We start from the raw sequence: 11585 nt of genomic DNA, 5'->3' as shown, positions 1-11585 counted from the left end.
TTTAGCTAAAGAATATATTTTATTATAGCTTTTTCTTTTATATTTATAAGTTTTTTTTAAATTAGATATAGAATTATATTATATAATTTTGTTATTATATTAGTTATATATAGTTATTTAAGGTATATTATAAATTAATATAGCTTTTTATAGCTTAGTTTTAGATTTCTTTTAAGAGCTTAGAGGGTAAGGATAATACTTACCTCTTTTAAAGGGATTTTTATAAATAGTTATTAAGTAATAGAAGTACTAAGATAAAAAGTACTAAAAACTAGGTAAAGTAGGTAACTTACTTATCTAGGTAACTTACTTATGATTGAATGAATTTATATAATATTATATTTAATTTTATTATAAATAATTGATGATTTTTATAATAATATTAATATAATTTTTATCTAAATATTTAGATTAAAAGATTTACTTTACTATTTAATTAGAAATAATATATTATAAATAAATCTTATTAAATCTTTAGAGTCTCTCTAAGGTATTTTCAATAGTTAAATATAGATAACTTATTACTATCTAATATAAGCTTTATTAGTAATCTTAGATATACTACTACCGCCTTCAGAATAGTAGTAGCCCTAAATAGGTAACGCGTGTGCCGCCGCTTCGCCTACCTACCCCTACTTAAGGCGTAGCTAGAAGCGGTAATTCGCATATTAAAAACTCGCGTCCGGTGCTGTGCTGTAGCGTTTGTAACACTCTGTACGCCAGCTCATTTTTTCATATAAGCTCCAGCCACTTGATGTGAGGTGTTTTTGTGCCTTGAAACGCGCATACGGCAAAGCAACTGAAGGGCTAATGCGTACACACATTACATACGCCTAAAAGGAGGACCTCTTGATAGTCTTACCTTTCACACAACGCATGAGTCAATGACAGAGTCAAATATCAGAGGAAGGTTTCGGACCTAGGGCGGCCAACGGTAGCCCCACTGAGTGTTTTGATGAATTCAAGGTGTCGGGAAGCTCCTCTAGCTTCCGCGAAGACTAACCCGCCGCGAAACTTCAACGGTAAACACCATGGACCTTCCGCGGAATGAAGGTGGAATGCGACTCGCCGATGCCTGGTCGCATTCATACCCGGCCCAGTAGACCACGTTAGTCGTCAATTCTATACTCATATCCTTTGGCTTTGGTAGCAAGTTACTACCAACGTACGCGCTGAGCCACGATCCACAAGTCAAGCTTTGACGCTGCACTGTGGATTCGGATCCTCGGTTCGCGACTACCAACAAACGACTTTTATTCGTCAGTCTGATCATTGTCTTGAAAATGCTGTCGTGCTCCGTGTAGAGGTGCCTTGGCCTGCCAATAACACTGGGTAGGGTAAATCCGGTCGGTACGAAGCATCTACGGAGTCACGGAGCTCAGACACATCTGCCGTCCATTCAGCGTCCAGACGTTTGGCACCCGGATCCGGCGCAGGCTCCAATTCGCACCCCATTGTAGTGGGGCCTTGCTGTAGATAAGCTGGATGCCTGCCCTCCCAAGTCGTGGAAGCTCACATCCGCCAACTCAGTGCTTGGAGACTTTCTATATTCCGATTCCTTCGCTACAGCGTCAAACTTTAGATGCCAAACATGGCGCGGCATTTTACCAATCTCGATTATCAAGCTGAGGTCGACCTCCTCACTCGATTGGGTACGCGCCTGACTGGGAGCGACCAGCACCAGGAGCTCGTGAACCATCTTGAGACGCGTTTGAAGGACATGGGGTATGAGGTCCATTCAGATGAATTTTCCTTCAAGTACATGCCGCCTTTTACCAGCCCACCAAATCTTGTCGTGGATGAGCTTCCAATCGACATCTCCTCCGTCTTCCCTTATAGTGGCTTCACATCACCAGAGGGAATATCTGGCCAGCTGGTGAAGTTGCGTGGGACATTATCGCCCTGGTCTTCCGCCCGAGGCAATATTGCTGTCGTGGAAATCAGTAACCCGAGTATCTCATTTGGGGCAATAATCAAGGTGTGGGAGGGGTCGCAGCCTTGGGGCCTGCAAAACAATCCTCTGCTTCCTGCAACCATTGCCGGCGCTTCTATCGCCAAGGCCAAAGCAAGCGGCGTTCAGGCGGTGATTTTTGCCTGGGATGGAACCATATCGCCCGCTGCTGCTGTCAATCAGTACCTTCCTTTTACCTTTGATTACCAAAACATACCTGTGGTATTCACAGCAGGGAATGCGAGCAGAAGAGTCATCGAGGCGTCGGAGCAAGGTAAAACTGCAACAATTGCATTGCCGTCAGCCGGACTCGAAGATACATCTTCACGAACGATTTGGGCAGTGTCGGAAGGCGAGAAATGCGATGAGACTATCCTCGTCGTCACCCACACAGACGGCATAAATGTTGTCGAGGAAAATGGCCATATTGGAGTGCTACAACTTGCACAAGATGTCCTTGCGGCAAAGCCACATCGCACGCACGTATTCGTCTTCGTGTCCGGTCACATGCGCATCCCTTCTGTGACTGAACATGGCCAGGCCACGACAAAATGGCTGCAGGATCATCCCGAATGGTGGCGAGGGGAACATGGCGAGCGAAAGGCAATTGCAGGGCTTGTTATAGAGCATCTTGGTGCTATGGAATATATTGATGATCCGGCCGAAGGAGTGCTCAAACGGACTGGTCGACCGATGCGGGAGATTTTGTATGCCAACACGCAGGAACTCGCGACGCTATTGAGTAACGAGTGGAACGGCATGGAACTGGGACAGCCTTCTATTTCGCAACCTTCGGCATTCATTCAGTTTGGGGAAGGTGAGCCACTGTCTCAACTGTCCATTCCAAATGTTGCATTAGTGACGGCACCCATGTACTTGCTCGCAGCATGGGAGGGCGATGAGAATGAGTTAGTTGATCTTGCGGGCATGACAAGACAGATAAACAGTTTCCGCAAGCTCCGTGAGCTAGCTGAGAAGATGGATGCAGAAGCATTTGGTATCCCCATCAGAGCCAGCCCGATTCAATACGCTTTTCAGGGGTTATCGTTGGCGATGGCCGCGGGAAAATCTTGGCTTGGACTGAATCAGTAATTATTTCTAATTACATTCTATTCAGCTGCTCATAGTATTACTTATATTAAAATAAATAAAAGTATTAATAGTATTATATAACTACTTATATAACTACTAATAAAGAACTAGATAATTTTATAACCTTATTACTTATGAAGATATATAGCTAGACATTAATACGTAAAAAGAAATATTATAATATAGCTAAGATAGATATAGACTACTCTAGTAGGCCTATATACTATAGTCTTAGTTACTGCCGATAGTCTACTAGACTACTGCTGGACTACTTTGTCGTTCGTAGTAGTACCCTAGACTAGTAAGTCATAGGCCTTTATATCCTATTATCCCGATAGGAGGGAAGGGGTAGGGTTTAAGAGCCGTAGCGAGAAATATTATAGATAATTAAAGTAAGGGTTCTTATTATATAAGTCTTAATATTAAAGTTCTATTTACTTAGCTATACTAGGTATAGATTTTATACTAGTATATTAAGTACTAAAGATAACCTTCTTAGTAATAGCTTAGTTATATAAGTTCTTAACGTTTTACTAGCTATACTAGAATAGTTATAATACTTATAATAATATTAGGTAATATTAAAAATAAAGAACTATAAACTTAGGAGACTACTATATAAATCTTAGAACTTAATATTATATATAAAAATTATATAATAATCTTATAGCTAGTAAGAATTACGCTTTATTATCTATAATAATTCTACCTGTACTCTATATAATCGTCCTATATAGGCGTTATATATATCCTTAGATTGACTTAATAATTCAATAAGCTATTATATAACCTTATATCTTTTAATTAGGCTATAGGGTGTGCCTGCCCTAGCGGTTCGGCTTAGCCCCGTGTCTATACAGCAGCGTTCGTAACATTAGGTTATTTGGTCGGTCTGGATAGTCTAGTGGTTAGGAGCCTGGATCTAAAACGAAGCGCTAAGACGTCTACCCTTGGCTAACTGTCGAATCGCTCTGCCCCGGAGGTAAAACTTGTATATGGTACAAAGAAAACCTAAACAACGGATGGTATAATAACCTTGGGCGTAGCTATACGCCAAGTTTCAGGGATTCTGATGACTCTGCTGCGGCGAGCAATTATCATCATTATATACTACGCCGCGAGTCGCACATCTGATAATGCGACATGCCAAGAGCTTGAACGTCTAGAGAGTGCTCTATGGTGTGTATATATGTATGATTCCATAGGATGATGCTATTCTACAGTTAAATGTGGTCCGCTGTCAGGGCAGCGTGAATTGCCATTAGCCCGCTCCTGTGGATAGACGGTCTGCGAGTCATTTGCTCATACATCATATCACTTAGCTTCATGTAAGGCATCCCGGAAGCCGTTGCGAGGGTGAGCGTGTCGTGGCCGGTAATACCGCAAATCGGGTCTCTACTTAAGCGGGCATGATTGAATTTTTCAGTGGCAAAGAAGTTGTTCTGCTCTCGGTCTTGCTCTGTCGCTCGCGGTACTCGGGAGAAACTATCTCCTGGTACCAGCTTGAGGAAGGGGTGGGTATGGCATTGACAGCAACGAAGTATAATAAGAAGTGACTAAAAATGGCGAGTGTTAGGGTATTTTGAAAACAATGTGGTTGATAATGAACGAATTGTTAGTATTGAGCAACAGTGGTTGATAAGTGGCGTAGAACATTGTACTCGGCCACGATAGTTAGGTGAGCACTCTGGTGTTTCACCCGGGTAGCAAGGTCAATCTTGCGGCTGCGGACGGGACAACGTTGCGGTTTTACGATTTGTATCAGAAAGGGCGGCATTTAGCGTTCTTCATGGTGTGAATAAATGGTTTATAATGTGGGTTCTCTGCGATGAACGCCAACTACTAGAACCTCCTATGCTCAGAATAGGATTGATTTCGCCAGCGCGCGCTGCTCGGTGTCATTACTACGGGAAGCACGGATATGAGGGTAAATGTATGCATTACATAGTAGAAGCTGCAAAGTACTGAGAAACTTGGCGCAATTTTATCATGACGTCGTATTCTGGGTCACGTTCTTGGTCATCTTCTCGTAAGCATACAGCCACGTAACACTATATACAATAAATTGAGGCATAAGAGCGCGTTTCCCATGAGCCATCATCCACGGGACGTCGGCGGGATGTCGGTGGTGACGACTAGGATTATGACACGAAGCATACTCTGTAGAGGCGCGGCATCTTGGCGGAAAAATCATTCCGTTGCCACTGGCTGAGCTGCATGGCCACCAGCGTCGCGGCTGGGACGGCAGACCGCAAAGTAATGGTGCGGCCTCCGGCACCCCTGCTGGCTCCCGCCATCGGATCAAGTTTATCTACCTTGATTGGTCTACGTTGCTTTTCCCCTAGTGTTTGGCCGGAAGGTCTTTCTTCTCGCTAAGCCTCATATAGCCATGCATCCCCGGCTGAAACCGAAACGGCAGGAGCACTGCCAGGCTAAGCTTCGGTATCCTCCGAGTTAATGCTAGATCCCCGTGTGGTGTGGTGACAGAATCAGGACCATATCCTAGCGCGAGCCTTATGTAGCCGTACACTGGAGGGGAAAGTGACGGTCGATCTGATAATGCAGCGCTGGATTTCGGTCTCTCGTTGCTCTTTCGCTTCAGAACACTTGGCATAGCGGCCAAACCGTGTTTTTGAGATATTTCACTTACACTCGACACGGAAAATAAGCTGCAGTGTCGTAAAAATGAAGAAGAAGGAGTACCCTGCTTTGGAATTTGTCAAGTAATAGGAGCAACTCGCGACTCACTGTGGATACGAGAAGCAGGCCTGGGAGTTGTTCCGGGTTGTCGGCGACTCAGTGACGGGTAGAACAACGTTGAAAATACCCACTCTCTCATCCCGCTCTAGTGGGCATATTGGCAAAGCTAATGCTTTGTTGTTTGCAGGTACTGGGGTTTGTTGACAATGACGAGAATCATCTGTAAGTCGACCCGCGAGTCGCGAGTCCCCTATACTTGAAGAAGCTTAAGATTCGGGAATGAAGAAGAGGGAAATTAGATTTATGCTTGGTGACCTTGTGTTTTGCACACATTGATCACTGTGCCCGTGAACCACCGCAGAATATAAATACGGCACCGGCCAACCTCCTAGGAGCTGGTATCAGTACACAAAAGCATATAAGCTCAGCTACAAGGCAATCAACTCCATCCTTTCCTTTCATACCTCATAGTTCCATTTATTCAACGACATGTTTATTCGAAAGGCACTCATTACCCTTGTTGGGGCGGCTGCCGCAGTCCAGGCTTTCCCTGGCAGAGTGAACGAAGGTAGGACGGACGCTCTTCGAGATGACATGCGACATCGCCCACGGCGGCTAACTTGTTGATTAGCTGCAGAGCTCTCCCGACGCGGCCTAGAGAAAAGCGGACTTAAACGCTTCGAGATTGTCAAGAACTTCATTGCCCCCGGCGACCTGCTTGCCCGCTCCGGCGCGCCCTTTTACGACGGCTCGGACGCGTCCCAGAAGATCACGAACGAGACAATTTTATTTTTCAAAGAGGCCGGCATTCAGCACGTCATCAGCCTCAACAGCCACGCCGACGCCGAGCACATGAAGACGGCGCTCGCCGACGCCGGCATCGCCTACACGCCCCGGCCCGTCGTCGACTTCCAGGTCCCCACACCCGAGGACTTCCAAAAGGGCTGGGAGGGCTTCGTCGCCCACCGCAATGGCACGCTGGTCTGGTGCGGCTTCGGCTGGGGCCGCACCGGCACCATGGTGTCGGCCCTGCAGATCTACGCGCAACACGAGCGCGGCGAGACACTGGCCTTTACCAACAGCGACTTCGCCAACAACCACGTGGAGACGGACGAGCAGATGACGGCTCTGAATGAGCTACAGGAGCGCCTTAAGAAGTCTACTGTCCCGTCCCCGGCTACCACATTTTCGGCTGCTCGTGTGCAGCCTGTGGCGACCAAGCAGCCCGGCCCCAAGGAGATGGAGACGACGCTTTGCGCGCCCGAGGGCAAGCCCAATACCTACGGCATGAAGGAGGACGAGTGCCGTCGCCAGGTTGCGCAGTGCGTCTTTGAGCTGTCGAAGCTGAGCACTCCCATCACCAGCTTTGACCCCGTTGTTGCTTGCATGGACGACAAGTTTCTGAAGCCTGCGGCCGCCAGAGCCATCTTTGCTTAGCTACTGTATAGCGGACAGATTTCAGGAACCACCAGGTAGCTTGCCCAAAGGTTTCCAAGCCTATAAAAATTAGTCAAAAGGTATAACAGTGTGAAGAAAGGAGGAAGAAGAGTCGAAACAGAAAAATGGGGAGTTAATTTAGATAATTTTGAATTGATTCCCCAAGTTGGCTCATCTCGAGATACCCATTGTGCAGTGTAAATAACCAGTATCACACCAATCGGAAATGTAGTTGGACAGAGTTCGGCGCGTCTACCAGGCGAGGCGGCGCTTTGCAAGGTGATAACGTCTCCCGCGCACTCAAGACTTTGATGACCAAGATGGGCCACAAATGGGGTGTCAAGTTCATTGCTGGGCGTGGGAGTGAGAAGCAGAAAGACGGCGATGCTGCTGCTGCGACACCAATACCACCGGTGGTACAGTGGCAGGTCGGCGACTGGAGACCCAGCGAGGAGGTCATGAGTTTGTTCGAAAGCCTAGGACGGCAGGAGTGGCTCGATCTCCAGTGGGACAAGTATAGATATACGGCGGGACACGACTTGCTAGGAAACAGCGAGTCTTCACCTATATAGTCGGGTAGGTAACCGGAATCCTTTATTGGGTATTCGAAGAATACTAAGTGAGATGGGTAAGTCTTGTATGCCAGGCTGGTACCGACAAGGGGGGCGACGTACATAAGATGCTAGTAGGAGGTACAAAGCGAGGGGCTAAAAGATCCGTAGAGGTTCACTTGGACCAGAGATTCGGTTTATTGTGTCTAAGAGGGAATTGAGCCTCTATTCATTAGTTAAAGACCCTCCATCGGTATAAGCGGCGAACTGTCCGAAATCGGGGTTCAACCCGTCGACAGGCGAAATTGAGGGGCGACACCCCCACGATTCAACAACCCAATACGTGGGGGAACACGACGAACAAAACTCTGGGAAAGTCATAATAAAACTTACATACTGTACATCAGTTAGATCAATTTCCTTTCAAACACTGTAATCGTTCCTCTACCTAGCTTCAAAAATGGGCAAAATCACCGACATCAAGTACTACCGGGTACCCCCACGCTGGCTTTTTGTCAAAATCACCAACGACGCAGGCAACATTGGCTGGGGTGAAGCATCTTTGGAGGGCCATACTCAAGCAGTAGAAGGATGTCTCGACGCATGGATAGATCAATATGTCGGACTCGAAGCAGAGCAAGTTTTTTTTCCTTGATGCGCTTCCCGTCAACAACACCCCGTGCTAATACTTGCAAAAGCGACATTGAGCATATTTGGCAACTGTCATGGCGCAAGACGTTTTACCGTGGAGGCCCGGTCTTTCTGAGTGCCCTGTCCGGACTGGACATTGCCCTTTGGGACCTCAAAGGTACCATCCGTCCGCCCAACCCGTCCCGTCCCCCGTCCACTGACCCAACTTCTCCTGCAGCCCGGAAACTCGGCGTGCCAATCTACGACCTCCTCGGCGGTAAACTGCGCACCAAGCTCAAAGTCTACGCCTGGATCGGCGGCGACCGCCCCGCCTCCGTCAAAAGCGCCGCGCGCGCGCGCCAAGCTCAAGGCTTCACGGCCGTCAAGATGAACGGCACCTCGGACCTCGGGTGGCTAGACTCGCCCTCTGCGCTCGACAGCTGCGTCGAGCGCGTGCGTGCCGTCCGCGCGCTCGGCCTCGACGTCGGCGTCGATTTCCACGGGCGCGCGCACCGACCAATGGCCAAGCAGCTAGCCGCGGCGCTGGCGCCGCTGCGGCCGCTGTTCATCGAGGAGCCGCTGCTGGCGGAGCACGTCGAGGGCGTGGCGGCGCTCGCGGGGTTGACGACGATTCCGGTCGCGCTGGGCGAGCGGCTGCACTCAAGATGGGACGTGAAACCCTTTCTCGAGGCCAACTGCGTGGATGTGCTACAGCCGGATTTGTGCCATGTGGGCGGCATCTCGGAGCTGCGCAGGATTGCGGCCATGGCTGAGGCGTACGATGTGCCGATTGCGCCGCACTGTCCGCTGGGGCCGATTGCGCTCGCGGCGTGCATGCAGGTGGATGCGGCGACGCCGAATTTTGCCATTCAGGAAATGAGTCTCGGCATTCATTACAATGTAGGGGGATATGACCTGCTGAGCTACATCAAGAACCCAGAGATTTGGCAGGTTGAAGATGGTTACGTCAATCTCATGACTGGGCCCGGGCTTGGCATTGAGGTTGACGAGCAGCGAGTCATGGAAGCAAGCAAGAATGCTGAGCCATGGGTGTCTCCAGGCTTCATTGGGCCTGGAGGCGAGCTACGCGAATGGTAGCGGCAAAGCATCGTGGGGTATAATCTGATTCATTTCTGGAATCATGCAACTAACCACTAGTGGTGTTGATATAAATCGCTAAAAAAACAAAGATATAGATGTGCTACCTCGTGTAATTCGTGAGAATATTCGTGTTGCTTATCCGATGGGCGCGCAAGTAAAAACCTTGCCAACATTGCCGAGACTGTAGTTGTGCATCTGGACATGGTTAGCGCTTGTCCTCATCAGGTTGTAATTCGAATTTGCTTACAATGTCAACGATGCTAGAGTAAGTGCCTCCGACCAGCACAACGAGGCCAACGACAAAGGCTAGCAGGTTGAGCAAAGCCTTAACGCGGTTGTGGGGAGCCCAGACAGGACCTTCCTTGATGAGCATAACCCACATGATGGGAGGAAAGTAATAGGTGAAGCCGGAGACGAAGAGCGACGAAGATATCGATAGTAGATCCGAGAAGAAAGGAATAGACTCGGCAATGATAAAGGCCAAGACAGTGACGGCAAAGACAAGAAACAACCAAGTGGCCCAGCCCTTGGGCGTATTGATGTAGCGCGTGACCGAGTTTTTGTAGACACGGCCGTGAATGTACCGGCCGACGACAGTGGTGTTGATGGAGCCGGAAATAAAAATGACAGGCAGGGCGACACCAAAAGCAATTCGCGAGACGGTGTCGCCGGCGGACAGTAGAGCAGGAGACTTGACGTCAGGACCGACAAAGGCGTAAATGAGAGCACCAGTCAGCGAGTAGATGCTTATTTCGATGAGACCAAGGGCCCAGATGGACTTTTTGTAGTCGGTTGGCGTATGCATTTCGTCCATGAAAGAGAACTGGCAGATGGAGAAGGAGTAGGCAAATACAATGTTGGTGACGGAAATGAAGGCGTCAGCAAAGCTAAGGTCCTCTTTGGGCCAAGCAGACCACGGCACGTTGTGCAGACCAGGCGACTTGGAAGCCTGGACACCGGTGGCAATGATGGTGATGCCAATGGCCAGAACAATGGAGACAAAGTCGATGTATCCGAGAATGGCAACTTCGGCAAAGGACGGAGGAATGGCTAAGATGAGTAGGATAATGGCAGACACACCACCGAAAACTAGCGAGCAGGTGCCAGTCTTGGTAATGTCGATGATGTTTCCAAAAGCAATGGTGCCCGTCAAACAGTGAGAACCAACCAGAAAGATGAGCTGCAGGACAAACATGGCACCAATCACTTCATAACCAAAGCGACCGGCAATGAGGCGACCGGCATCAGCATAGTGGGCAGCTTCGGGAAACTTGATCTTGACCTGACCAACGACGTCAGAGGTATAGATGGCCAAGAGACCAAGTCCAACGGAGACGATGGTACCGGCAACCATGCCGAGGTTGGCAAAGGCCTTGGGCAAGCTGAGAGAGCCGAGGGCGATGGCTTCGACAATGAGGATAATGGTGAGGCGCTTCCAGCCGAGACGGCTGAAATGCGCCTCCCCCTGGGCGGTTTTTTGCTTTTCGAGGTCGGCGCGCGACAGGTTTTCGTCGTACTCGGTGATTTCACCGTAGATTTCATTTCCCATGACACTGTTATCCTGCGACGAGTCGGCCTGCTTCTTGGAGATGGAACTGTCTGAGACAGCACCATCGCGCTTCTCAACCGTGCCCGACATGATGATGAGATAAAACCGCAGTAGTGAGTGTTGTTGTATTAAGAACTGTGTAATGAATACAAAGTAGGAAAAGTCGGAAGCTATAGTGTGTCTCGATAGGCGTCCACCACACTTACACACAGCAGGGGAAGGAAGGGCTTGGGTGACTTTGGTATGAAAAAAGGATGCAAAGATGCGGAAGAGTGTGGGGGAAGATCAGAGAGGAGGAAGAGGAACAGAGTCGTATTTAACAAAAACCGTGTTCGTCCCGGAAAGTTTGGGGAAAGCCCAGATGACAACTCCAACAATGCCTTTTAGCGTCAAGGGCCGGGGGGGCACTCAAAGGTAGAAGGTGTGGTGGTGGGGAGGAGGCTTGCAGGCTGAGGCTAGAACCGAAGCAGGGGGGGGGAGGCTTTAGTTAGTCTGATGCCCAGAAGAGGGAATTGGAAAAGTAAGCCTAGCGCCGGGCGGAGGATGTAGAGAGGAAAAGGGAGATTTGTAACAA

The 11585-nt window shown here is 48.7% G+C and overlaps 3 protein-coding genes across 3 annotated transcripts; 2 read left to right on the top strand and 1 right to left on the bottom strand.

The window, feature by feature from the left end:
• Nucleotides 1–1591: 1591 nt before the first annotated feature.
• Nucleotides 1592–3043, top strand: BBA_03924 (uncharacterized protein; the record flags this gene model as incomplete). Its single annotated transcript, XM_008599021.1, has 1 exon — nt 1592–3043. One exon carries the CDS (start codon nt 1592–1594, stop codon nt 3041–3043), a length of 1452 nt encoding a protein of 483 aa, XP_008597243.1.
• A 3189-nt stretch (nt 3044–6232) lies between these two features.
• BBA_03923 (galactonate dehydratase) lies at nt 6233–9459 on the top strand (the record flags this gene model as incomplete). Its single annotated transcript, XM_008599020.1, has 6 exons — nt 6233–6311; nt 6375–7065; nt 7413–7694; nt 7753–7808; nt 8184–8371; nt 8467–9459. 6 exons carry the CDS (start codon nt 6233–6235, stop codon nt 9457–9459), a joined length of 2289 nt encoding a protein of 762 aa, XP_008597242.1.
• Nucleotides 9460–9597: 138 nt separating this feature from the next.
• BBA_03922 (transmembrane amino acid transporter) lies at nt 9598–11101 on the bottom strand (the record flags this gene model as incomplete). Its single annotated transcript, XM_008599019.1, has 2 exons — nt 9598–9657; nt 9710–11101. 2 exons carry the CDS (start codon nt 11099–11101, stop codon nt 9598–9600), a joined length of 1452 nt encoding a protein of 483 aa, XP_008597241.1.
• Nucleotides 11102–11585: the final 484 nt, after the last annotated feature.

This window comes from Beauveria bassiana (genome assembly GCF_000280675.1).
Source record: "Beauveria bassiana ARSEF 2860 unplaced genomic scaffold BBA_S00008, whole genome shotgun sequence".
Taxonomy (NCBI): Eukaryota; Fungi; Ascomycota; class Sordariomycetes; order Hypocreales; family Cordycipitaceae; genus Beauveria; species Beauveria bassiana.
This window is presented reverse-complemented; position numbering and strand designations above follow the sequence as displayed.